This window comes from Podarcis muralis, chromosome 7 (assembly GCF_964188315.1).
Source record: "Podarcis muralis chromosome 7, rPodMur119.hap1.1, whole genome shotgun sequence".
NCBI lineage: Eukaryota > Metazoa > Chordata > Lepidosauria > Squamata > Lacertidae > Podarcis > Podarcis muralis.
This window is the reverse complement of record NC_135661.1, coordinates 9,799,808-9,827,158: the sequence shown is the minus strand read 5'-3', so window position 1 is coordinate 9,827,158 and position 27,351 is coordinate 9,799,808. Positions and strand designations below refer to the sequence as shown.

General features: G+C 47.9%; 1 protein-coding gene across 7 annotated transcripts in view; it reads right to left on the bottom strand.

Annotated features, from left to right (window-relative positions):
• Nucleotides 1-625: 625 nt before the first annotated feature.
• Nucleotides 626-27,351, bottom strand: part of PAX8 (paired box 8) — a 36,496-nt gene continuing 9,770 nt past the window's right edge. For 2 of the 7 annotated variants that reach the window (XM_028741261.2, XM_028741262.2), the window contains exons 3-11: nt 18,458-18,623; nt 16,252-16,452; nt 15,970-16,058; nt 12,229-12,357; nt 10,780-10,946; nt 9,388-9,511; nt 8,371-8,472; nt 2,621-2,710; nt 626-1,000 (exon numbers count right to left, since the gene is read on the bottom strand). In XM_028741261.2, coding sequence (XP_028597094.1) covers nt 930-1,000; nt 2,621-2,710; nt 8,371-8,472; nt 9,388-9,511; nt 10,780-10,946; nt 12,229-12,357; nt 15,970-16,058; nt 16,252-16,452; nt 18,458-18,623 — 1,139 coding nt within the window. In that variant the 3' untranslated portion in view covers nt 626-929. The remainder of the gene's footprint in view (nt 1,001-2,620; nt 2,711-8,370; nt 8,473-9,387; nt 9,512-10,779; nt 10,947-12,228; nt 12,358-15,969; nt 16,059-16,251; nt 16,453-18,457; nt 18,624-27,351) is intronic. The other 5 variants (XM_028741265.2, XM_028741264.2, XM_028741263.2 and 2 more) reach the window with 5 other exon arrangements.

Below are 27,351 nucleotides of genomic sequence, written 5' to 3'. Positions count from 1 at the left end.
CTTGCCTTGGCAACTTTGCAGGTACCCTGCCAACGCTGAAATGAGATCAGGTCTGCAAATGTTGGCAAGAGCAGTTTGCTGGCCGGATCTGGCCCCTGTATTAGAGCAAGCCATTAAAAGAGGATGAGGGGGAAAGAGCCCATCAGGAGAGGAATTGTGAGATTTAACTTGGAGTTGCAGGCTGAGAATCCTCCACTGGGAAATTTCCCACCAGCTGTTTGTTGTGCCCCACTCCTTCTGACCGAAAGATGCTCAGCCCATCTGTCTTCGCGCCATCTGTAACTGAATCAGCCACCTCTGCCGTCGCCCACAAAAGTTGCACTTGGGGTCCTTATCTGTGAGGCTGCATTTGTGCCTTCCTTTTCCTGCTGTTCAAACTTGGCAAGAACGAAACAGGAACAGCCAGAAATAAGGGACGGTGCGACCTGCACAAGCAAGCAACTTAAACTGCAGCCAGGTTCCCCTAGGGTGAGGAGAGAAGCAGCCCAGGTGTTCAAGCCCCAAGCCTGCTCTTCTCCCAACTATTCTCTCTGCCCTTCTCCAAGTGTCCAGTCCTTTCAAAGACCCACAGTTTGCACAAGCACCTTCACCCGCCTTCGTGCAAGAGAGAACAGTAGCAAAGTGACTTCATAAAGCATCACTTGATTTCATTGGTTTGAGTTCCTCGATTTCAAGGTGTTTAGACTGTCCTCACTTTTAGAGTCCGGGGACGCAAACACATTAATGCCACCTGCTCCTCCATCCTTCCCAGCTTCATGGGTAGCAGGATGGCCTTGCATGCTTGCAATTGCTGCAACTGCTTGTGTGGATTCCATTGCCCACTGGGGCACTCTGCAGATTGAACCAGTCCACCTCCCTCTTTGTTGCCGCTGGGCTGTAAACAGAGTGGCCCAGGAGAGCTGGCCTGGCTCCCAGAGGGACTGCATCATCTACAGGTGGTCGTAGGTGGTGTTGGGAGGTACAGGGCCCCGTGAAGATGAGCTGTAGTAATAGGGGGAACCTGGAGAGAGAGAGAGAGAGAGAGAGAGAGAGAGAGAGAGAGAGAGAGAGAGAGAGGCTATTAGCAAATAACCTGCCCAGGTTAACCATTCACTCCAACTCAATACACATTAATCATCTTGTACCCACAGCCTTTGCAGACCTCAGCAGGGTTCATGTTAAGATGCCATCAAAACAGCCCGGGGGATCATTGACTTCCCTGCCCCCTATTCTGAGACAGGGCCAGGCTACTTCCTTCCTGTGCGGGACTTTGGTCAAATGGCTTCCTTCCCGCAAGAAAAGCAGAAAGTTATCTGGCCTCTCGTATCTGTGCAAGGTGTGTGACTGGCAGCAGAAGCGGAGGTGGAGCTTTGGTCACTTTGGGTTTCAAAATATTTGGGCAGAGCTGTGGGCCTCTGGGAAAGGAAAGTCTCAGACCTCTCTGCGTGGTCATTTGTGGCAAGGAAATGGGGTTGGAAGGAAGCCCACCTACAAGGGATATGGAGTCCAAAGGACAGTTTATTTTCTCTAACTTCCCACCACCACCAAAAAATTTGGGGATCCCATTCAAATTCTTTCATCAGATAATCACTGTTCTTAGCCTTAGTCACAAGGGCTCATAATCTTGTACCTGCTTTCCACTGGAGAAAGCACCTCTTCTAATCCAGAATGCGGCAGCTAGACTGGCGACTGGGAGTGGCCGCTGAGACCACATAACACTGAAAGACCTACATTGGCTCCCAGTACGTTTTCCAAGCACAATTCAAAGTGTTGGTGCTGACCTTTAAAGCCCTAAACGGCCTTGGCCCTGTATACCTGCAGGAGTGTCTCCACCCCCATCATTCTGCCCGGACACTGAGGACCAGCTCCGAGGGCCTTTGGCCATAGCTGTCAACTTTTCCCTTTTCTTGCGAGGAATCCTATTTGGAATAAGGGAATTTCCCTTTAAAAAAGGGGAAACGTTGACAGCTTTGCCTTTGGCGGTTCCCTCCCTGCGAGAAGTGAAGTTACAGGGAACCAGGCAGAGGGCCTTCTCGGTGGTGGTGCCCTCCCCGTGGAATACCCTCCCACCAGATGTCAAGGAAATAAACAACTATCTGACTTTTAGAAGACATCTGAAGGCAGCCCTGCTTAGGGAAGTTTTCAATGTTTGATCTTTTAGAAGACATCTGACGGCAGCCCTGTTTAAGGAAGCTTTTAATATTTGATGAATTACTGTATTTTAATATTTTGCTGGAAGCCGCAGGCAGTGACTGCATTCACAACTCCGCCAAGAGAAGGTCATGTTGGAGCTGGGAGCTTGCAAAGAGCAATCTTCGATTTGGAAGGGGGAACAAGGGTCATCTAGTCCAACCCCCTTCAATGCAGGAATCTCATGAGAAGGGAAGTAAACAGTTCTACTTTCCAGCATTCATAGCGGGTCAGGTCAGCCCAGTCAAGCTCCTTGCTGCTGGCTAGTTGCAAGGACTGATGCTCCTCCTTTCTGTGTCGGAGAGCACCAGAAACAGTCCTCACCTGCTTAAGCCCTCAGCTTTGGCCCTCAAGGTCCCAGGAGACCTGACACACAAGCTGCCAGGCCAAGCTGGGAAAGCCCCCCACCCCCCAACCACCTGCCCTTGCAGCCCCAGAGGAGGAGACTCACCCAGCAGTCCAGAGTTGGGGAATCGCCAAGGCTCTCCATAGCTGGTATAAGGGCCGTGGCTGTAGGCGCCGCCAGAATAATCACTCCCTGCTGGAGACAAAGAGGAGGGGACACGCGTCAGAGGCAGCTGGGGGAGGCTCGCTGGTGGGGCTGCAAGTGGGGACATCTCCACAACAGCTAAATGCAGGGTTGATGTGGTGTTAAGGCTACAAATTTGTTTTCAACGAGCACCACACAAATCAAATCTGGTTGTCGCCATCATCATTGCCATCTTCCTCCTGCTACCTTCTAGGAGTGTGTGGGATGTGATACACAAGTAGCAATCGAGTACAACATTCCTTGTTTTCCTAGAGTGGACATGCGGAGGAATGTTTGGTCCAGCCAGTCGAAAACTTCCTGTTGCCTCCTGGCTGCAGCATCCTTCCTTTTGCATGTGACTAGAGGTGAGCCTGACCTTACCTGCCCAGGTAATAAAAGGACAAGGCATGCAGAACACCTCTCTCTTTTTCACTTCCTCTTTTCCACCTTCCTTTCGTCGTGTGAACTGCAGTGACTGCCAGTCTGCAGTCACTGGAATTAACCCCCATATGGGGTAGATCCACATGTACATACGGTATTTGTAACTAAGTCTGCCTTCAGGGATCCAACCGTGAACTGATAATGTGAGTAAACTTTTATATATACTTTGCTCAAGGTTGTGGTGTGTTTATTCTTTTAAGAGGGATGTACGGGAACTTACGAGGAATCTAATCTTGAGAGGCTCACACGAGCCTGCAACCAGTTATCTGCTATGCATGTAAAAAGGGGGAATGTAACTCTGCTAGTGCAAATTAGGAAGGATATTAATAAACAACATATCCTCTCTTGCCTCCCTGAACATTCCCACAGAGGGGACTCGGGCTCTACTGCTTCTCAAGATGGAAGTGAAATGGGGGCACCCAAATTTAAGGGAGGAGCTTCTGCAAACTCGGGGGATTCCTCATATATGCAGAAATACTGAAGCCTGTTCATGAAAAGGTTTTTTACAAAAGCCCAATGGCCTTGGCAAGAACCTCTGAGCTGACAGGCTGCTGGTGACAGTTGAGCAGCTACTCATGTCAAAACACCAGGCATGCCCCACAAATAACCCAGAGGTGCATTTTAAATAAATGGACACATTTTACTCATGTAAAAACACGCTGATTCCCAGACCGTCCGCGGGCCGGATTGAGAAGGCGATTGGGCCGCATCCGGCCCACGGGCCTTAGGTTGCCTACCCCTGGTTTAGCGGATAAAGGTGTCTTTGTATTTGTCTTTAGGTTGTCTTCAGGTGTGTGTGTGTGTGTGTGTGTGTGTGTGTGTGTGTGTGTTTGCAGGGGGGTGTCAGTTAGAGCAGGTTTTCAAACCATTTGGATGCTGGTGTTGGTGAGGGGGGGTGGGGCTGGAGCCTGACTGCGAGGGAGGGGAACAAGATTTCAAGGGGCATTTGATTGAGTGCTCTCATTACAAGCGGTGTAAAAACAGCCCCCAATCTCTCCTTTCTTCTCCTGACCAATCTCATTTCACGCTTGAGGGGAGGGAGCGCGCAAGGGAGAAGATTCTGTATTCTCAACGCTGCATTAACCACATCTCCAAGGTAACCCAGGGACACACCAGCTCAGCACGTCCGCCAAGCCAAAGGGAACGGCGGCACCAGCTTGCCAGCTTCTCCCGCCTCAGCGGGCAAGGCCTTCCTCCTGACAGCAGAATTCGAGGCTTGCAAAGTTCAGGCGCAGCTTAGGCTGGCAAGCAAAACACGCTTACTAGGGAGCAAGCACCCCTGAACAGAGTTGCGCTTACTTCAGAGTCAACGTGCACAGGATTTGCCCTTAGAGCATGGGTAGGCAAACTAAGGCCCGGGGGCCGGATCTGGCCCAATTGCCTTCTCAATCCAGCCCGCGGATGGTCTGGGAATCAGTGTGTCTTTACATGAATAGAATGTGTCCTTTTATTTAAAATGCACCTCTGGGTTATTTGTGGGGCCTGCCTGGTGTTTTTACATGAGTAGAATGTGTGCTTTTATTGAAAATGCATCTCTGGGTTATTTGTGGGGCACAGGAATTTGTTCATTTCCCCCCCCTTCAAAAAAAATATAGTCCGGCCTCCCAAGGTCTGAGGGACAGTGGACCAACCCCCTGCTGAAAAAGTTTGCTGACCCCTGCCTTAGAGGCTGCAAAATGGCCACAGGAAGTCAGATCCTCTTACACCTATCCAACTTGCCAGTTGGAGGAGGGGCCAAATTGTTTCTGAGCTCATTTTTAAAACAGGTTAATGGCTAGGATCAGGTTTCGTGGAGGAAAGCATTTGCCCCATTGAACTTGCTCCAGCCGTCAAGGATACCCTCCAACATTTCTCCGATGAAAATAGGGACATCCCATTCCATAATGAATTTTTTTACTGTTTATACCCCACACATCTTACTGGGTTGCCCCAGCCACTCTGGGCAGCTTCCAACATATATAAAACATTAAACATTTTTTAAAAACCAACAACAAAAAACCTTCCCTATACAGTGGTACCTCAGGTTAAGAACTTAATTTGTTCCGGAGGTCCGTTCTTAACCTGAAACTGTTCTTAACCTGAAGCACCACTTTAGCTAATGGGGCCTCCTGCTGCCGCTGCGCCGCCAGAGCACGAATTCTGTTCTCATCCTGAAGCAAAGTTCTTAACCCGAGGTACTATTTCTGGGTTAGCAGAGTCTGTAACCTGAAGCGTCTGTGACCTGAGGTACCACTGTACAGTATTGCCTTCAGATGGCTATTGGGTCGGATAACTCCATAACCTCCAACATTTCCCCAACGAAAATAGGGACATCCTAAAGAAAAGTGGGACATTCCATGATCAAATCAGAAACCGGGATGGCTTCTCTAAATCAGGGACGTCCCTGGAAAATAGGGACACTTGCAGAGTCTGCATCAAGTTGGCCCTCAGAGGCCTTTTGCAAAGGGGCTACCAGTTACAAGGCTATCTCGGTGGTGGTGCCACAGTTGCGGCGGAATTTTCTCCTTCGGGAAGCCCAGCTCCTCAGCTTCTTGTTTTCAGACAGCGTTCAAAAATGTTTTCGTTCTGGAAAGTGTTTTAAGGAGTGATTGCTGATTTTAAGTCTTCTGGTTTTTAATGCTGCTGTGCTTTCTCAAGACCTTAATTGGAGTGAGTCTAACACTGTGTTTTGCAAAATGAGTTTGAAATAACCCAAAGAAACGAGGGAGGGAGGGAGGTGGGGCGGCGGAACAGATGGTCCCAGTGGGCAGAGGAGGCTCAATGCCAACAGGAGCACCAACAGACGCTGGCCCTTTAAGGGGGCAGATGGGGCTGGGTGGCCTCAGGCTTGTGGGTTGCAGTGGGGGGGGGCTTCCTGGCTGCTCTGGAAGGAGAGATGCTGTGCTGCATAACTCCAGGTGTTTGGGGACTGTATGATGCGTCTCAGTGGGGATGGAAAGACCCCGGAAGGAGGCATTTTCTCTATTCTCTAAAAATGCCACATCCATTTTTAAGTGGCAGGGTTGTGTTGAACGGGTGAAGAGGGGGGCAGGACAAGGCTTACGAGACCCACCACATGTTTCTATGGCTTTCCCTGCAATCTGGGGAGGTGGCAAAGCTGGGCATTGCGGGCAAAGTGTGTGGAAGGGGCATAGACAGCCATGGGCATCCTCACTGCCCTTGCCCCACATGGCTGTTGCAGCTGGGATCACCTGTCTCTATCTTGTTTTCTCTCTGTGTTGTGAAGAGTGCATAATGGGCGGGGGGGGGGGGCGCGGATACCAGAAAAGTTGCTCTGTACAGACTACCCTCCCCTTGGAAGTGGGCAGCGCCAAGAGAAGTGTAACTTTTTTGTTCAGCATGCTCCAGGAATGTTCAGCTAGCCTGCTTTGTGCTATTATTATTATTATTATTATTATTGTTATTATTATTATTATTTTCAATACAATATTTTATTGTTTTTTTCCATAAAAAGGTAAAGGTACCCCTGCCCGTACGGGCCAGTCTTGACAGACTCTAGGGTTGTGCGCCCATCTCACTCAAGAGGCCGGGAGCCAGCGCTGTCCGCAGACACTTCCGGGTCACATGGCCAGCGTGACAAAGCTGCATCTGGCGAGCCAGCGCAGCACACGGAAACGCCGTTTACCTTCCCGCCAGTAAGCGGTCCCTATTTATCTACTTGCACCCGGGGGTGCTTTCGAACTGCTAGGTTGGCAGGCACTGGGACCAAACAACGGGAGCGCACCCCGCCGCGGGGATTCGAACCGCCAACCTTTCGATCGGCAAGCCCTAGGCACTGAGGCTTTTACCCACAGCGCCACCCGCGTCCCTGTTTTTTTCCATATTACAATATAAATAATCCAAAGGCATCGCCACATCCTCCCTACCCATCCCATATATCCATCAATCAAACCTAATATTCTTCTGTCCCTCCCCCCGCTTCCCTCCGCCCCCACTCGATTTCCTCTACATTCTGAGATTACATTTATCTTTGCATTTTACAATCTTCTCAAATGTTCTATATATTCTTATAATCTTTCCTTACTGATTTACCTCCCCTCAGATACTTTACATTTTAATCTAGGCATATTAGCACATCTTTTTTTTTTTTGAGCAATATTTACCATATATTCATCAAAACATTCCCACTCCTTTTTTAATTTTTGATTTGATTGGTTTCTTATAACAGCTGTTAGTTTTGCCAGAGTTAAGTATTCATTTAGTTTACAAATCCACCCCCCCCCCTCGGTATCTCTTCCCCTATCAATCCAAGAAGATATATCTCTGGGTTTTTTATTCTTGATATTTTCAACATCTTCTTTAATTCTTCATGTAATACTGTCCAAAATTTCAAACTGTCAAAAAACCTAGTTTGCAGAGGACTCCAACTTTGGGGGTTCGTAGTTAATGGAACCAGCTGCAGTTACTCTTTAAACAGAGGGGTTTTTTTGTTTTTGTTTTAAGAATGTTTCTATTCTATTTGAAGTCTTGTCTTTTGTTTTATTTTTCTTATTAAATTTAAAACCTGCCCTTCCTCCTAAAGGAGGCCAGGGCAGCGAGCAACATGTGATAACACTGGAAAAACACATTTAAAACAATTTCAATACAACTCAGTTTTCAAGAACTGTTGGAAGAAGATGATTTTCAGTCTGCCCCTAAAAGAGAACAGAGGCAGCGCCTGTCTAATATTCAAAGGGGAGGGAATCCCCTTGGGCAGAGAGGCCACCACAAGAAAGGCCTGATTCCTACATTGTACAGAGTGCAGTGATTGGTTTGGCATATAAGGGACCAGATGATCTTTCAGGTATCGTGCTCCCAAGCTGCATATTATTATTATTATTATTATTATTATTATTATTATTATTATTATTACAATTAATTTATTAATCACATTCTAAACCACCATCTCAAGGCAATTTACACCTAAAATAATTTTAAAAGTTAGAATCACGAAAGCAAAACCAAAACCGCAACAAGTGATATAGACCCATTGTAGACCCATTTATTCAGCTGTGGGACCCTGTATGGCTTTATACACCAAAAACGGCACCCTGAGCCTAGGTTGGTGACTGTGAATAAACTTGAACAACCAGCCTAAGAGATTCAAGCAGCTGCTCTGCCGCCTCACCCCACCCTACCATATTTTTAGCCACAGGGTGTCCCAGGGCTGGCTGTTCCTAAGCACTAGGACACCTGAGTCCCATCCCTTCCACCTCCTCCTCCCCTGAAGCTTTTCCCAGGGAGCTCCTTACCTGCCACCATGCCAGCAATTGCAGATGAGCTATAGCTTCCCTGCCCGCCAGTTGGGATGTGGGGAGGGTAGCCTGGAAGGGTAGAGCCAACTACTTCACGCCCTAAGAGAGGGAGAGAGAGGGAAGACAGGGACAGAGGAAACCAGAATCAACAGACATGCCAGGGAACACCCTTAAGAGCTGAGGTGCTCAGGGATCTACAAACTGCATTGAACCTTCCCTGCCTCCCGAAGCACCAGCCAATACCCACTGACGCTAGGGCCAGAGCCTAGGGCTTGCCGATCAGAAGGTCAGCGGTTCGAATCCCCGCGACGGGATGAGCTCCCGTTGCTCGGTCCCTGCTCCTGCCAACCTAGCAGTTCGAAAGCACGTCAAAAAGTGCAAGTAGATAAATAGGTACCACTCCAGCAGGAAGGTAAACGGCGTTTCCATGCGCTGCTCTGGTTCACCAGAAGCGGCTTAATCATGCTGGCCACATGACCCGGAAGCTGTACGCCGGCTCCCTCGGCCAATAAAGCGAGATGAGTGTCGCAACCCCAGAGTTGGCCATGACTGGACCTAATGGTCAGGGGTCCCTTTACCTTTACCTACATTGATGTACCACCCACATTTCACCTCTCCAAATGACCCTCTGACCGCTCAGGGAAAGCCCATTGCTCTCCTCCTGACACAGCTGTCAACTTTCAGATTTGAAAATAAGGGATCAGCAGCCTCACCTGCCCCGGGGACAGTCTACGGGATAGCTAACAATCTGGGATAGCAGCGGGAAGCAGCGGGAAACGGCGCTGGAATAAGGGAATTTCCCGCAAAAAAGGGAAGGTTGACAGCTATGCCTCCTGACATTCGGGCTAAGGCTTTGACAAAGACCTCTTCACAACCCTTGTGTGACCGACTTGCAGCAAATATGCACAGGGTACACCCTGCCCTGCCTCTCCTTCGGAGCTGTTGTGGGGCCTGGAGGACCCACAGGTGTGCTCGTGTTGGGTGCCTAGACGTCCCTGAATGGGCAGCCCTTACCTGTCACAGCAGAGTATGTCTGATGGGCTGCCAGGTTACGACTCAGCGATGGGTTAGAAGGCGTGAGCATAGATTTCCCGTCGTCCATGGATGTGTTGAGCAGGGGCACGGCATAGATACCTGCCTGAGAAAGGGGTGGGGGCAGCAGGAGATCAGGGCCTCGTAGGGATCTGAGCACAGTCCTCCTCGGCCCCCTGGTTTTCTCCCCACATGGGACTCCTTACTTGTTCCTTAGGTCCCTTCGGTGTCAATGAGCCCTAAATCCCTTCACATTATGATGGGATTCCTGCATAGTTGAGATTCCTGCATTGAAGGGGGTTGGACCTTGGGGTCCCTTCTAACTCTATGGTTCTATGAATATATTTATCATACCTCTAACTCAGTCTTGTAGCTTCTCCCCCACCTCCATCCATGCCCCCCCCCCCGCCTGCCGGTTAGGGAGTCACCACTGGTGTATCAACATTATGTGGGGTGTGAAACACAGAGCAGTCAAATACAACATTCCTAGAGTGGACATGTTTAGACATGAAGAGGGATGTTTGTCCAGCCAGTAGATAAACTTCCTGTTTCCTCCTGTGATGAGACAAACTTCCTCTACATGTGACTAGAGGTGGGCGTGACCTTGCCTGTGCAGGTAACAAAATAGCACAGGGCAGGCAGCCATCTCTGTCTCTGACTCAATTCCTCGGATAGATTCCACATGTATATACAGTGGTACCTCAGGATGCGAACGGGATCCGTTCCGCAGCCCCGTTCGCATCCTGAACAGAATATAAGACGCGACAGCGCGTCTGCGCGTGTGTGGGTTGTGTTTCACCGCTTCCGCGCATGCGCGTGACGTCATTTTGACCGTCTGCGCATGCACGAGCGACAAAACCCGGAAGTAACGCGCTCCGTTACTTCCGAGTCGCTGTGCAACACAACCCGAAAATACTTAACCTGAAGCGTATTTATCCCGAGGTATGACTGTATTTTGTAACTTAAGTCTACCTTCTGGGATCCATTTGTGAACAGAATGTGTGAGTAAACTCTTTTATACTTTTATACAAGACTGTGTCATGTCTATTGTTTTTAGGAGAGAATAAAAGAGGAATTACCAGGAAACTTATTTTAGAGACTTATGCAAGCCTGGCAAACCTATCCGCTGTGTAAGTTTAAAAGGGGAATGTAACTCTGCTAAATCATAGAACTTGTTAACACAAGTTGGGAAGGCTATAATTAAACAATATATCCTCTCCTGCCTCCCTGAACATTACACACATTAGAGGTGCCAGGGATGGGTCCTGGAAACTCATGTATCTAAAACATACATCTACCACTGAGTTCCAGCCCACCCCAACCTTCCACCCTTACCTCAAGGCTGCCATGGCGGCCTTTGGCTCCAGCACTCACCTGTTCTCCCTTGGCATGGCTGGGGGAAGCGTACGCCTCTGGGAAGTGCTGTCTCTCGAAAGGGCACTCCAGGAGGTGCTGCCCATAGGCCTCGCTGCGCAGGTGCTTGTGGTGGGTGCTGCTGCCTTGAGAGTCTGTGCTGAGCTGGCAGCTCTCCTGGTCACCTGCTGAGGGAAGCCGCAATCAGCCTGACTTGGACAAGCCTCTGCCCAGCCTACCTGCCGGGATTTAACCTGTGGGAAAGGATGCCTCTCTCTTTCTCTCTCTCCCCCAAGCCCACGGCATTTTCGCGCAGGGGGGGTTCAAGATGTGGTTTTGTTCCACACTCTCTTCCTGCTCAGCCCTCCTGGATGCAAAGGGGCAGGTGTGGGTCTCTCAGGGATGGCAAGGATCGTTTCGGTAAATGGGCCTCTTGCAACTGCGCCGTGTTATATACACAAATATAGATCCATGGGTGCATGTGCGCACATGCCCCCAGGGCTGTGCCCCTCTTCGTTCCACTCCCCAACCCTTCCCCCAACACCCCTTAGACCTTGCCAAACCCCCTTGCAGCTCACCTGACCCCCCCCCCCATCCATATCCTCTTGCAGTTCCTTCATTGTCTAGTGAATAGAATTCTCAGACAGTTACACCCACCATTTCTGTCATGCCTCATCACTCGGTGGACCAATCAGGACAGGACAATTTGGGGAGGGGGGGTTCTTTCCCTCCCTCTTCCCCACCCATATAATGTTCGTTTCATAAAATCATCCCTTTTAAAAAAACTTCCTTTTTTGCAGTGATAGTAGCAAAGAAATCTGACTTTGCAGCCACCGCTTGATGAGGTTCCGTGTGTCAGCATCTACTTTCACCTGTGGGGAGTTTAAGGCGGCGAGTTTGAGCCATTGTTGCTATTTTATCAATTTTCCACTCATACAATTGCCTTAGCCAAATGAAATCTAAGCCACCTGAGAGACTGAATGAAACTTTGTTTGGCTTTAACTTTTCGCATTGTCTTCATCCATTTTGTATACTGTATAGTTCTTCTTCTTCAATTTTTGTCCATGAAATGTCCATAAACAAAGAAATCTTTCTATAGATACAATTCTTGTTGTCTGTCTATATTCATTTACAAATAATGTTCAACCTTGGTCATAATATACATTTTTAATTTATTTTGATATTATTGTGAGCAAGTGAGGTGTCCAAAGTTAAACAGGCACAATGTGAGACCTATAGTCTCACACCATTGCTGGTTACGGAGCAAACTTAGAACCAAACAGAAGTCAGTCTGGAGCCTTAGCTTGCGGTTTCCATCCTTTTTGGCACGAAACAAGCGGCTGTGTAAGAGTCCCCTCATCAACCACAGCACTTCCGAACCTACACTCACAACCTGGAGAAACTACATGTTAGCAACAGAGGTGCCCAGAGTCAGACCCTGCCGCGCCCTCCCAGCCCAATGTCACTTACTGTCCTGGATTTTTCTCTTGTGGTCGCTGCTGGGGGAGCCGATCCCTAGAAGGCCGTTGATGGAGTAGGTGGAGGAGCCCAGAGAGTCTGACTGGGGCGACTCAGGAGGAGTCACAGCTGAGCTGGGGACTGGAGGAGACACAGCAGGCGGGGGAGTCAGCGGAGAAATGTCAGCAGGCCCTCCCAGGAAAACACCCCCAACCCCTCTTCTAGGGCACACTGGATTGTGGAGGTGAAGAGCAGTTAGGAGGACTGGCCAAGTGGGGAACTCGCAAAGGGCAAGGGTGGCCTAGGACGGTGCTCAGCATGGGAACGCTCCTCTCCAGCTAGGACCGAAGGACACAGCTTCACTTTGCTGCCATGGAACAACGGCAGAGATTCCAAGCCAGCTATCAGATGTTTCTATCGCTCTTCAGGAGGCAAGGTTGGGAAATCACTTTAACAAACAACATCAGTAGGGCTATTTACAAAAAATCACAATTACAAGCTTTGGGGAAAAGATATCCACTTGTACTGTGAGTTGGCATTGTACAGAAATTAACAGCCATATTGGTCTAGAAATGTTTAAACTTTTAAATACCATCTGTAGAAGAATGGCAGGTGAAGATGTTGGACTTTTTGGAGCTGGCCAACCTGACTGGAAGAAGAGGAAAGAAGAGGAACACCAAGAAGATTGGAAGAAATTTAAAGATTATTTAGCTAAATATTGTAATATAAGATCATTAGAAGATACTTGAAAGTATCTGATGGGCCTAGGACTAGAATAAGAACGTTGTATAGCAATACTGATTTAAGACAAAAAGAAAAGAGAGGAAGATAGTTAATTGAAGGTGTTAATTGTATTAGGAAAATGATTTTGGAAAACTGTTACAAAGGTGTTACGATGAAATTCAGTTAGGGGGGAATCGAGGAAGTCGGATTACAATGAAAGTTAATTTGGATTCTTTATTTTATTTTATTTCTTTTAGTATTGTAAGGTGTTTTGTTTTGTGTTTTTATATGTCATTTTTGTTATAAATGTGGAAAATTAATTTAAAAATTTGGAAAAAAATAGAAATGTTTAAACTTTTTTTCATTTGTACAGGGGTAACACTGTATTAAATATGCTAAGGTCTTATTTACATGGGTTTGATTATAGAAACTAATAAAAAAAATTCTCTACAAAAAAAACCAACAATTACATGTCTCCCTCCCCACCGCACCCCCCCCCAAAAAATTAAGAACCTTTCAATACTTAAGGCTCATCGACAGTGGAGTTTAATGTGTATTTGAAGCTGCTTGTGTCTCTATTTTCATTTTTGCAGCATCCTCATGACCTCCTCTTTATCCAGGTGGCAAACTGCACTCCCCCCCCCCATCCCCCCAGATAAATAGGTACCACTCTGGCGGGAAGGTAGACGGCGTTTCCATGCGCTGCTCTGTTTTGCCAGAAGTGGCTTAGTCATGCTGGCCACATGACCCGGAAGCTGTACACTGGCTCCCTCGGCCAATAAAGCGAGATGGGCACCGCAACCCCAGAGTCGGTCACGACTGGACCTAATGGTCAGGGGTCCCTTTACCTTTACCTATGTCGACAGGTAACCAAATACCTGCAGGCAGTGGCGGATTTACATATGGGCTGAACAGGCTGCAGCCCAGGGCCTCATAATCTACGGAGGCCTCGACCTCTTGCCAAAAATCTTTTGTAAAAAACAGGCAGATTTTGCTATCTAGGCCCAGTTGCTTAGGAACAGTAAAGAAAAGAACGAGGTTCTATTTTTCATGATCAGATGCTCTTAAGTTTGGGCCTCCCAAGGTCTCCTAGTCCAGGGCCTCCAGTTGGTTTAATGCCTGCCTTGTCCCTTGCAGGAACAAGGGCTCTCTCTGGTCTCCCCTGCTGGTGGCATTTCCTGCAGCCGAACATTCTCTGATCTTAAGCCTGCACTCCTTCGCTACAGCAGTTCTGGACTCCATGTGAGGGTTGGCAAGTGGTAGAACATTAGAAGCGGACTTTTCCTGGGTTTGACCACTGGGCCATCGGTCTCCGTATTTGTCGGCACTTGGCTAAGATTCCAGGCTGGGGTTTCTCCCAGCCACGCCAGGAGATGTTGAGGACTGAACCCAGGACCTTCTGTATGCAAACTATGGACCTCATGGGAGTTATAGTCAAAAACACCTGGAGAGCCCAGGCTGGGGGAGGCTGCTGTATGCACTCTCGCTCCCTCGCTCTCTCTCGTACCAACTGTAAAGGTAAAGGGACCCCTGACCATTAGGTCCAGTCGTGACCAACTCTGGGGTTGTGGCTCTCATCTCGCTTTATCGGCCGAGGGAGCTGGCGTACAGCTTCTGGGTCATGTGGCCAGCATGACAAAGCCGCTTCTGGCGAACCAGAGGAGTGCACGGAAACGCCATTTGCCTTCCCACCGGAGAGGTACCTATTTATCTACTTGCACATCCAGCCTGCGGATGGTCCGGGAATCAGCGTGTGTATACATGAGTAGAATGTGTGCTTTTATTTAAAATGCATCTCTGGGTTATTTGTGGGGCATAGGAATTCGTTCATTTCCCCCCAAAAAATATAGTCCGGCCCACCACATGATCTGAGGGACAGTGGACCGGCCCACGACTGAAAAAGGTTGCTGACTCCCGGTCTACAGCATCCCCCCCCCCCCCCCGTGTGTGACCAGGTAAATGGGCGTGACCCTGTGAGACCCCATAAAAGGGCTGGTCATGCAGCCATCTTTCCTTCTTTCTTTTATTCCATCTTGGTGTATTTTGCTGTCTGCTGGCTCTCAGCCAGCAGCACATGGGCTCAAATCCCTACTCTCTATTCTGTAACTCCAGGCTAAAGCCTGCCTTCAGGGAACCTACTGTGAACTGAATGTAAGTAAACTTCTTATCATTACTTTTAAGAAAAGACTGTTGTGTCATTATTTCTTTTAAGAGGGAACAAAGGGGATTTACCAGGAACAAGCCCAATCTGGACAAGCCAGATTGGATTGCTTAAGCAAAGAGTTTCAAACGATTCTACCAACTAGCTTCCTGCTATATACTGGGGAATGTACTCTGCTACTGATTCACTAGTATGAGTGAGGAAGGATAATATTTAATCAATATATCCTCTCCTTCTATCCACAACATTCCCACACCAACTAGCCAGAATGCGGCAGCTAGACTGGTGACTGGGAGTGGCCGCCAGGACCACATAACATCGGTCCTGAGAGATCTGCATTGGCTCCCAGTATGTTTCCGAGCACAATTCAAAGTGTTGGTGCTGACCTTTAAAGCCCTAAATGGCCTCGGTCCGGAATACCTGAAGGAGCATTTCCCCCCCATCGTTCAGCCCGGACACTGAGATCCAGCACCGAGGGCCTTCTAGCGGTTCCCTCATTGTGAGAAGTGAGGTTACAGGGAACCAGACAGAGGGCCTTCTCAGTAGTGGCGCCTGCCCTGTGGAATGCCCTCCCTTCAGATGTCAAGGAAATAAGCAGCTATCTTATCTTTAAAAGACATCTGAAGGCAGCCCTGTTTATGAAAGTTTTTAATATTTAATGCTGTATTATTTTTAACACTCGACTGGAAGCCGCCCAGAGTGGCTGGGGAAACTCAGCCAGATGGGCGGGGTATAAATAAGAAATTATTATTATTATTATTATTATTATTATTATTATTATTATTATTATTATTATTATTTTCAGTTGAACCCAGAGAGTAGAGCCAAGTGGGTGCAGACCAGGAGGGAGCCATGCAAAGAGCACTTACTGAGGTTATGGCCAGGGCTCAATGTTTTGGGCACCATGCAGTTCTCCATCGGGAGGTTGAATGGCTGCTGAACTTTTGTGCGAATGATCCTGGAGAGAAAAGAAAACGAGCTGGGAGGGGGTGTCTGTGGAAGAGCACAGGTCCTGCATCTGCTCGCAGCATTGCTGAGATCAGAAGCTGGTCCTGGCCAGTGTTAGAAGCTCAGATATATAAGCTAGGTGCCCAATGGGCCCATAAACCCAGGTTACCATCGCCACAATGGAATGTGGTGAGTGCTCTCACCTGTTGATGGAGCTGACACTGGGAACAGTGTCGTTGTCGCAGACGCCCTCTGCCAACAGCCGGTCCCGGATTTCCCAAGCAAACATGGTGGGGTTCTGCCGCTTATAATCTCCAATCTTCTCCACCACCTTGGGGGTTGCCACCTTGGGCTTGGAGCCCCCGATCACCCCTGGCCGTATACTGCCCGTCTCGTAGTACCTACTCCAATAGACAAAGTAATAGAATTACCACACTCACAACAAGAAATGTTCTTGGCATTGCCTAGAGTTTCATCACCCCTCCAGCTGAAATCTCGCTGCAAACATGGAGATGGGCTCCTGCCGAGAGTGGAAATTTCAAAATGGGTTCCTCACAGAGTAAAAAATAACAATCTGCTTTCTCTCACCTAATTATTTATTTTTAGGATTAGGATTATTATATTTATTTACATCCCAGCTTTTTCAAACAGTTTACAGTTAAAGCAGAAACAGCTAAGAACATTGGGGGAGTGGCAATTTTTAAAAAATAAAACTTTAATAACACACAAACACAGTACTTTTTAAAACACAGATTGTTACTATTGAAAACTTCACAGCCCCAGTGTTTTCCTTAAAAGCAGCCAGTTCCCAAAACCCTGTTGGAACAAGAAAGTCTTCACTTGCTGGCAGAAGGACAGCAAGGAGGGGGCCAGTCTGGCTTCTCCAGGGAGGGAGACTAAGAGTATGGGAGCAGCCACCAAGAAGGCCCTCCAAGAAGGTGGTGGGACAAAGAAGCCTCCCCCCAAAAAACTCAGGGTGCAGGGAGGTTTGCATGAGGGAAGAGGGCCTTTCAGACAACTTGGGCCTAAGCCATGTAGGGCTTTATAGGTCCATAACCAGCATTCTGAATTGTGCCCAGAAACAGGTTAATAGTCAGTGGAGTTCTTCCAGCAAGGGAATCATCTGTTTCCTATAACCTGCCCCTGTCTCGCTGCAGCTCTTTGAGCCAGTTGAAGTTTCTGAGCACTTTTCAGAGGCAGCCTCACATAACTGGCCGTCCATCTCACTTCACTAGCTCAGACATCCATGTAGGAAGGTGGATACAGTGGTGCCCCGCAAGACGAATGCCTCGCAAGACGGAAAACCCGCTAGACGAAAGGGTTTTCCATTTTTGAGTTGCTTCGCAAGACGATTTTCCCTATGGGCTTGCTTCACAAGACGAAAACGTCTTGCAAGTCTTGCGATTTTTTCCCCGCTTCCCCCCCCTTTTTCTAAGCCGCTAAGCTGCTAATAGCCTTTTAGCAGCTAAGCCGCTAAGCCTTTAATAGCCGCTAAACCGCTAAACCGCTAATAGCGCTAATCCGCTAAGCCGCTAATAGGGTTGCTTCGCAAGACAAAAAAACCGCTAGACGAAGAGACTCGTGGAACGGATTCTTTTCGTCTTGCGAGGCACCACTGTACGTTCAAAAATTGCGTTAAGCAATTGCACTGTAGGCAACCAGGAAAACCCACAGTATACAGCACTTTTCTTTCTTACACCTCAAGCACATGGTGTTACTTCAGGCGACAGGGGACCCTTCCACTTGAAGAAAACGCAACAAGAGCATTACATGGCGTCCTATATTTACAAAGCCCCAATACTACAGCACTTAAGTCACTTAACATTCCCAGCTTGCAAAACTATCGTTTAGCAGAAATGACAGGAGCTCATTTGGAGGCGGACTAAGATCGTGGTTAGGGTTAAGCCACAGTTCCTTGCTTTGGAGATCAGCGTCTGCTGCGTCGACAACACCACTCTAAGGGCTGAACAGTCATGGTCAGGCTCTGTAATGTGGTTGATAAGGGTATCCAGAGATTTTGAGTGCATGTGAAATTAGCTTTCTGAAAGATCTCCTTCCTTGAGAGGGGAAATGGGCAAGCGTGGAACACTTGCGAAACAGCAACACAATAAAATTGCAGGAGAAACCAAGCAAAAACTTCTGCCACAATATGATTTAGATTTGTTTGGTCCATAGCAAATTGTTCCATGGAGCCCCCAGCCCTCCAGCTGGCCACCCCTGACCTCTGGAATGCTCCCGGGATGAGGCCTTTAAAAATGGCCACAGGAAAGATTTACTCTTAGCCTCCCTGCTAGAGCTCCTTCTTGATGCCACAGTTGGATTCTCGGAGCGAGAGGCCAATCCGTCTTCTGGCACGGTCATTACTCACCCCAGCTCTGCAGAGCCCTGAGTGGCCACCTTCATGCTTACCTGCCAAGGATTTTGCTGACACAACCGTGACTGACCCGCAGCTGTCGGGAGATGTCGCAGGGCCTCACGCCCTGGTGTGCCAGGTCTACAATGCGCTGCCTCACCACCTCTGGCAGGGGCCGGCCATTCACAAAGGCCCCGCCCAGCTGGTTCAATCCTCCGTGTCCTGCAAAGACACAAACCCAGTCCCAAGAGGGATGGGGAGAGCTGGTCTCAGTGCTGTTGCCACTGCTGTTATTTTTGTGAACGAAAGGTTCTAGATCATGGGTAGGCAAACTAAGGCCCGGGGGCCGCATCCGGCCCAATCGCCTTCTAAATCAGACCCGCGGACAGTCCGGGAATCAGCGAGTTTTTACATGAGTAGAATGTGCGCTTTTACAGTGGTACCTCAGGTTACATACCCTTCAGGCTACAAACGCTTCAGGTTACATACTAACCCAGAAATAGTACCTCGGGTTAAGAACTTTGCTTCAGGATGAGAACAGAAACTGTGCTCTGGCGGCATGGCGGCAGCAGGAGGCCCCACTAGCTAAAGTGGTGCTTCAGGTTAAGAACAGTTTCAGGTTAAGAACGGACCTCCAGAACGAATTACGTACTTAACCCGAGGTACCACTGTATTTCAAATGCATCTCTGGGTTATTTGTGGGGCACAGGAATTTGTTCATTTCCCCCCAAAAAATATAGTCCGGCCCCCCACAAGGTCTGAGGGATGGTGACCCCTGTTCTAGATGGAGCGTGGGGCTTTGTTAATTGGAGTGTGAAGGGTTTCTATTCCTCTTATTGGGGTGCTTTACTCCACCCACCCCCCCAATATTTGCACCACCACCCCAATAGTTGTGGGTGGTGGAGAGGGTGCTGAGTAGTTTCCCAGCCTTGCGGGGAAAGAAGAGGAAAGTTAGATGCCACCTAGAGCTGCCATTGTTTGGGGACGGGCTACAGGTAGAGGACAAAGGCACCCACCTTTTGTGTGGCAGCGCTTTGTGTGTGGGATCGCATGATTGCTAGACAGCTGCAAACAGGCTCTATGGCCCACAGAGTTTCAGAACCTGTATGGAGGGGACTCTATGATGTCTGACTGGGGCAATCAGTCGTAATAGGTATACCCCACGCAGATAAGCAGAGTATAAGTATAACAACAGCAACAACACAACAACAATTACTATTATACCCCCCAAACCTGGTGACAGGGAAAACACAATGGGTTAACCCAGTGCTTTTCCCCCTATAATAATAGGTGCAAATACTCACCATGAAGTGTTACACTTTTTAACAACAACAAAAAAGAGGTGCCAGTACTGCGTATCCTTGAGTACCCCCGGAAGAAAAAGCACTGGGTAATATTATATATATATATTATTACTTATTTATACCCCACCCATCTGGCTGGGTTTCCTCAGCCACTCTGAGCAGCTTCCAACAAAAGATTAAAAATACATGAATCCCTATCTCTTCCTTCCTGTCACTACACACACTTTTTTCCTACCTGCAATGGGGAAAGACATTTCTTTGCTCTCCTCCAGAGAAGAATATCCATTTTGAACTGGACCGTGGATATTTGTAACATTGGTGAAGACTTGACGTTTTCATCCCCCAAAAAGTTTTTTATTTGAATTTCCACTGAAAGGCGGCTGCATTTTAATGTTTTAATGCTGTATTTTCATCTTGTTTTTAAAGTTTTATTTCAATCAATTGTTTTTATATTTGGTGTTAGCCTCCCTGAGCCCGGTCTTGGCTGGGAAGGGTGGGGTATAAATAAAATTTATTATTATTATTTATTATTATAGTGCAGGGAATCTAACCCCATGCCCCGCCCCCCCAACGCCACAGCTCTACTTCAAATGCCTGTCCCTCAAAGTTTCAATTACCTGTTGGGGGGAATAACAGCTGCGAGCTGGATTGGGGCCATGATGAAGGAGCAAATAGTTAAGAAACCTCTATTCTTGTGTCTGTCTGGCCTGGGGCTCAGAAGTAAGTTTGGTTCCAGTCCCAGACTGTTATTTACTGAGTTGAATAGGATCAAAAATGCAGCAGTCTGATTGGTCCTAGAACAATAGGATTCGGAATGCAGCAGTCTGATTGGTCCTAGAACAATGCAGCAGTATGATTGGTCCGCAGGAGCCACCCAATCCAGCTCCAGGTGAAGGTGAATCCGCAACCTGATCGGCCCACAGGAGAATCCCGGAATTAGCCAATCACGTGCGGCCCATTATGTAAATAATGTATATAAAGCAGATATTGTGGGGGAACTTCCATTCCTCACTACTATGAGCTGAATAAAGAGCATGAAATCCACACTCGACTCCGAGTACGGTATATTTCACAGACCTTTCATCTCGCATGCAGTCTGACTCTCAGCATCAAAGGATGATTGACAGGCTCAACTTCTGAATGTCACTCTGCTGGGGATGAACTGCCAGGAGACTTGAGAAAATCATACAGATGTTCCCAAAAGTGGAGTGGGGAGATGAATGAGCCTGTTGCTGGAGTTGACTGTGAGGCCAGCAGGGCAGGGCATATCCCTCCCCCCCTCTTTTTTTTTTTTTTTTTAATAAATTTTTTATTGCGTTTCTTTCCATAGTTTTATAGGTTACAAACAAATAACATAATTGCAAGAAACAAATTTTCCCTTTTTTTGACAACAAAAACAAACAAAAAACAACTTGGACTTCCCCACCCCTTCCGATTCTGCGTTATTTAAATTTAACAATGTCAGCATTTTGTTACCTTATTTCATGCCTTATTGTAACTTTCAAATGTTATGTACCCAAATTTGATATATTGTATCTCAGTTTCAGTGCCTTTAAAATAAACATAACATGTTCAATTCAAATTGTCTCCTTTTCTCTTTTATCACTTATTTTACAATTTACTTAATCATGATTACAAAAGCATAACTTTTCCTAATCATGCACTATCTTAAGATTCATACAGCTTGTAGTATTTTTGCAAATAGTCTTTAAATTTTTTCCAGTCCTCCTCAATTGTTTCTTTATCCAGATCTCGGATTCTGCCGGTCAGTTCAGCTAACTCCATGTAGTCCATCAACTGCTTCTGCCATTCCTCCAGCGTGGGCAAATCTTGTGTCTTCCAACTCTTAGCAATGAGTATTCTTGCTGCTGTGCTAGCATACATAAACAAGGTTCTGTCTTTCTTTGGCAATTTCTGATCTACCATGCCCAGCAGGAAGGCCTCTGGTTTCTTGGGAAAGGTATACCTAAATACCTTTTTCAATTCATTATAAATCATTTCCCAGAAGGTCTTCACTTTTGGGCAGGTCCACCAGAGATGGAAGAAAGTCCCCTCTGCTTCCTTACACTTCCAACATTTATTGTCAGACAGGTGATGTATCTTAGCTAACTTGACTGGGGTCATGTACCACCGGTATATCATTTTCATAATGTTTTCCTTCAAGGCACTACATGCCGTAAATTTCATTCCGGTGTTCCATAACCTTTCCCAGTCTTCAAACATAATATTATGTCCAACATCCTGTGCCCATTTTATCATAGCAGATTTAACTAATTCGTCCTGTGTGTTCCACATAAGCAGCAAGTTATACATTCTAGATAAAATCTTGGTCTTTGGTTCTAACAATTCTGTCTCTAGTTTCGATTTCTCCTCCTGGAAACCAACTTTTTTATCCATTTTAAAAACCTCTTGAATTTGAGCATAATGTAACCAATCTCGCACCTTGTTTTTTAGTTTATCCTGGCTCTGCAACTTCCAACTGTCTCCAATTTTTTCAATTAATTCCCAATATTTCGGCCAATAGGCCTCCATATTGGGTCTTTTTTGAGCCTTGGCCTCCACCGGTGACAACCACCTCGGTGTTATCCCTCCCCCCCTCCAGGGGGCTCCAGCCTGCCTCCCGACCCTCTCTTCGGCCATTGCTGCCTCCAGCCACAGTGTGCTGGTCCCGTGGGTTACCCAAGAGACAAGGTCCAAGTCCGGTCCGTGGTCAAAGGTGCAACATGGAGGCAGTCCATAGTAGCTGAAGCTGGGTGCAGGGCAGGGAGCTGGGTGAAGTCATGTACAGGCTTGCAAGCAGGGAGCCAGGGCCGGTCAGGAGCTCAGGCAGAAAAGCAGGACAGGGTTCAGGCAGGAACTAGCAACCAACAACATCGCTCCCACAACTTGGGACTGGGGCTGGCCGGCTTTTATCTGCCCCGAGGCAAAGGGCGGCCCCGATCCTCTGGTGACTCACCTCTCCTGGCCTGGAGGCGAGCACTCCTCCTGCAGGAACTTAGTTCCCTCTGCCTCTCTGCCCTGAGCCTCTGCACCTCAGGAGAGGCTGGAGGATTACCGGACCCAGAGGCAACCTCGGCTTCCTCTGACGGGGCTGAGAGTGGAGCACCTGCAGACAATGGGTCCTCCATCACCTCAGGAGCCAGAGCAGCTGATGCCTGCACCTGAGGACCCAGCACAGGTGAGGACCCTTCAGGCTCAAGCCCCAGCCCCGGCTCAGCTGGTTCTGGAGGCGGGGACTCCTGTGCAGGCTGGGATCCCTCAGGTTCAGCATCCAAGTCCGAATCCCAGGCCATCACACCCAGTCCAACAGGTTGTTCTCCCGACCATTTTTGTTTCCCTTGAATAAGAATGAGCAATGGCATCACCAGGCTTGTGTTTTGCAGGTACACCTAGTCCTCGTCAAGACATTTAACATTCTTGACCTCTGGCCACTCAGTTCCCTTCCCCGCTCCCAGGGAACGCAGCCAAGAGTTAAAACTGACGCATCAGAAGTACAGCTTAGATTCCAGGCAAATGCAGCGGACTCTGGCAGGAGGACATGACCTGCCTACAAGGCCAGTTCCAAGAATCACACAGAGAGCACGGAAGCCTGTGATCCTGCACACCCCACCAACACAGAATGCACAAACATGTTGTTGTTGTTGTTTAGTCGTTTAGTCGTGTCCGACTCTTCGTGACCCCCTGGACCAGAGCACGCCAGGCACTCCTGTCTTCCACTGCCTCCCGCAGTTTGGTCAAACTCATGCTGGTAGCTTCGAGAACACTGTCCAACCATTTCGTCCTCTGTCGTCCCCTTCTCCTTGGGCCCTCCATCTTTCCCAGCATCAGGGTCTTTTCCAGGGAGTCTTCTCTTCTCATGAGGTGGCCAAAGTATTGAAGCCTCAGCTTCAGGATCTGTCCTTCCAGTGAGCACTCAGGGCTGATTTCCTTCAGAATGGATCGGTTTGATCTTCTTGCAGTCCATGGGACTCTCAAGAGTCTCCTCCAGCACCAGAATTCAGAAGCATCAATTCTTTAGTGATCAGCCTTCTTTATGGTCCAGCTCTCACTTCCGTACATAGGGTTGCCATATTTGAAAATTGGTTCTTTCTTTTTTTTAGGAAACTACCAAAATTGTTGAGCTTTTCTGGGGAAACCTGTTCCCAAAATAATGATTTTTTTGCAGCTGTTTCCACTCCTTTTTCTGTCGTGTTGACATACATCCAGGTTTTCCCTTACTTTTTGCTAATTCAGCAGAATTTCCCCCCACCCCATTCTATTTTTACACCTGAAAATCAGGACTTGTCAGGAATTTTCCTGACGTATGGTAAGCAGGAAGCAATAGAGTCCAGCTCTCCCTCCCTTCCTCCTTCCCTCTCCCTCACTTCCTGGTAGCTGAACCTATTTCTGTCCAGTCACACTCCCAACTGCTCTATTCTAAAAGAGAACGTGGACAAGCAACAAGATTGAAACTAGATATACAAAATGCCCTCCTTGCCAGAGTGGCTGCATTCAGCGTGCCGGCTCTTCCTGCAGGTCATTCCCCTCCCCAGTTTCCATGATTTATTTTCTAACTAGGTAAAGGGACCCCTGACCATTAGGTCCAGTCATGGCCGACTCTGGGGTTGCAGCGCTCATGTCGTTTTATTGGCCAAGGGAGCCGGCGTACAGCTTCCGGGTCATGTGGCCAGCATGACTAAGCCGCTTCTGGCAAACCAGAGCAGTGCACGGAAACGCCGGTTACCTTCCCGCCAGAGTGGTACCTATTTATCTACTTGCACTTTGAGGTGCTTTCAAACTGCTAGGTTGGCAGGAGCAGGGACCAAACGACGGGAGCTCACCTGTTCGTGGGGATTCGAACTGCTGACCTTCTGATCGGCAAGCCCCTGAGGCGCAGTGGTGGTTACTGAGCACTGGGCTGCAGGGGCGGGGGGAAGGCACCTCCTTAATTTTTGAAAAAGTATTTCCGTACTTCTCCAAAACTCAGGTATCCTCTGAACATGCCCAGTATTTCCCTTCTGTTTCTTTATGGCTGCATTGTGCCTCCATTTCTGTTGGAACAAACTCCTAATTTCACAATACTATAGTGAAAAGAGTGAATTTTTAAAAAACCCTGTACAGGCAGTGTACCTTAGACACCTTCTCACTTGAATCTAAGTAGCAAACTAAAATCTCTTCCCACTTCCTTCTTCTCTGGGGATATACCTATGCATTTGTTTTTTGGGGGGGGTGTGGACCTGCTTTCCATCCCTGTCTCAGCATGTTGTTAACTATCGTACTGGAGTTAAGCCTCTGCTATGGACTGCAAGGCTCACTCAGATATTTAATCAATGCATTCACATCATACCAAGAGTTCAAGATTCTCTGAAGCCCTGCCCCACATATTATCATTCCAATGGGGGGACCTAAGTAGGGGCAATATGGGAAACCAAAAAAACTGAAAACCTCAGATGTTGGAATGCAATATTTCTCATAAAAAGGTAAAGGTCAAGGGACCCCTGACCATTTAGGTCCAGCTGTGACCAACTCTGGGGTTGCGGCGCTCATCTCGCTTTATTGGCCGAGGGAGCCGGTGTACAGCCTCTGGGTCATGTGGCCAGCATGACTAAGCCACTTCTGATGAACCAGAGCAGCACACGGAAACGCCATTAACCTTCCTGCCAGAGCGGTACGTATTTATCTACTTGCACTTTGACGTGCTTTCGAACTGCTAGGTGGGCAGGAGCAGGGACCGAGCAACGGGAGCTCACCCCGTTGCGGGGATTCGAACTGCCGACCTTCTGATTTGCAAGTCCTAGGCTCTGTGGTTTAACCCCACAGCACCACCCGCGTCCCTTTTAATATTTCTCATATGGTAGCTTTATTTTTATTTTTTAGTAATCCTCAAATGGAGCTTGTGTGATTACTGACATGAGCCAGTAGGTTTCCTTGATACAGTACCTATCAAGGGCAAATCATGTTTCTATGGCGCAGCCTATTTTAAGTCCCGGGGAAATGCAACATCTCCACAACAGATGTGTTGCCAGGAGGAAGGTGGTCTGGGTCCTCTGAAGAAAAGGAGTAACCGCCTCATTGCACAGAGGAAGCGTTGCCTGCCGAGGGTCCTGAACCCAGCCCAGCAGGGGTAGCACACAGATGCTGCCAAAGAGACTCTTTTTCTCACCGAAGCACCATTGTCCAAGTGCTTTTGGGCTTTTCTTAGAGCTACAGGTAATTTCTCGAGCCTGAGTGGCAAAACTGCAAAAAAATCCACCTATCAGGGGTCTGAGCAGAAGGAGGGCAGCGAGGAGTTAATGGGAGGATTTGCGGGTTTGGAAGGAAGGAAGGTTGGGTACCATTAACAGAGAAACCCATTAGAAAGACCAAAAGGAACAGAATCAGGAGAGCGCAATAGAGAGGCAAATCTAATATCAACTAGGGAAAAATAAATAGAGATTAGGGTGAACAAATTAGCTTTAATGGGCTCAGCACTAATACAAGAATAACGACAGAATTGCGAATGCCTCTGAGGGGAGATGGAATATGAGGCCAGAGCAATCATGCAGAGGGCAATAACAATTATGGAGGAAAGAAGGAAAGAAGGAAAGAAGGAAAGAAAGGAAAGAAGGAAAGAAAGAAAGAAAGAAAGAAAGAAAGAAAGAAAGAAAGAAAGAAAGAAAGAAAGAAAGAAAGAGAAAGGAAGGAAGGAAGGAAGGAAGGAAGGAAGGAAGGAAGGAAGGAAGGAAGGAAGGAAGGAAGGAGGGAGGGAGGGAGGGAGGGAGGGAGGGAGGGAGGGAGGGAAGGAAGGAAGGAAGGAAGGAAGGAAGGAAGGAAGGAAGGAAAGAGGAAAAAGAGAGAGAGAAACTGTTCCAAATGCTTTACATTTTTGAAAGGTGGGTTTTCAGCTTATTAATATGTCTCCCACTTCATAATATGTTGAACTGAAGACTCAAGAATCTGTCCTTCTACCTAAAGAGATGTCTGCCAACATCTCTTGAAAATACTTCCTGGTGCTTGTTGTCACTATTTGGACCTTGGTGTGGAAGTAATGCAGTCCAAAGGGCAGACTACAGATCTCAATTCTCTTCTTGAAAACGGAAAGGATTTGCCAATGCCGCTTGTGAAATTATTTATCTATCTGAAATGTTACCCTAAATCATGAACCCAGGGAGTGCATGGGGTTTGGGAAGGCATCCAGCACAACCCCTTGCTCAAGGAAATGAATTCACAGGTAAAGGTAAAGAGAACCTTGACCATTAGGTCCAGTCACGGACGACTCTGGGGTTACGGCACTCATCTTGCTTTATTGGCTGAGGGAGCCAGCATACAGCTTCCAGGTCATGTGGCCAGCATGACTAAGCCGCTTCTGGCGAACCAGAGCAGCACACAGAAACACCGTTTACCTTCCCGCTGGAGCGGTACCTATTTATCTACTTGCACCGGTGTGCTTTCGAACTGCTAGGTTGGCAGGACCAGGGACCGAGCAACGGGAGCTCACCCCATCGCAGGGATTTGAACCACCAACCTTCTGATCGGCAAGTCCTAGGCTCTGTGGTTTAACCCACAGCGCCACCCGCGTCCCAGGAATCCAGAGGCAGAGCCTCCCCAATAACACTCAGCAAAGGGCAAGCAAAACAATGAAGGGGGTGGAGCGACTCCCCTACGTGAAAGATTGCATCATTTGGGAC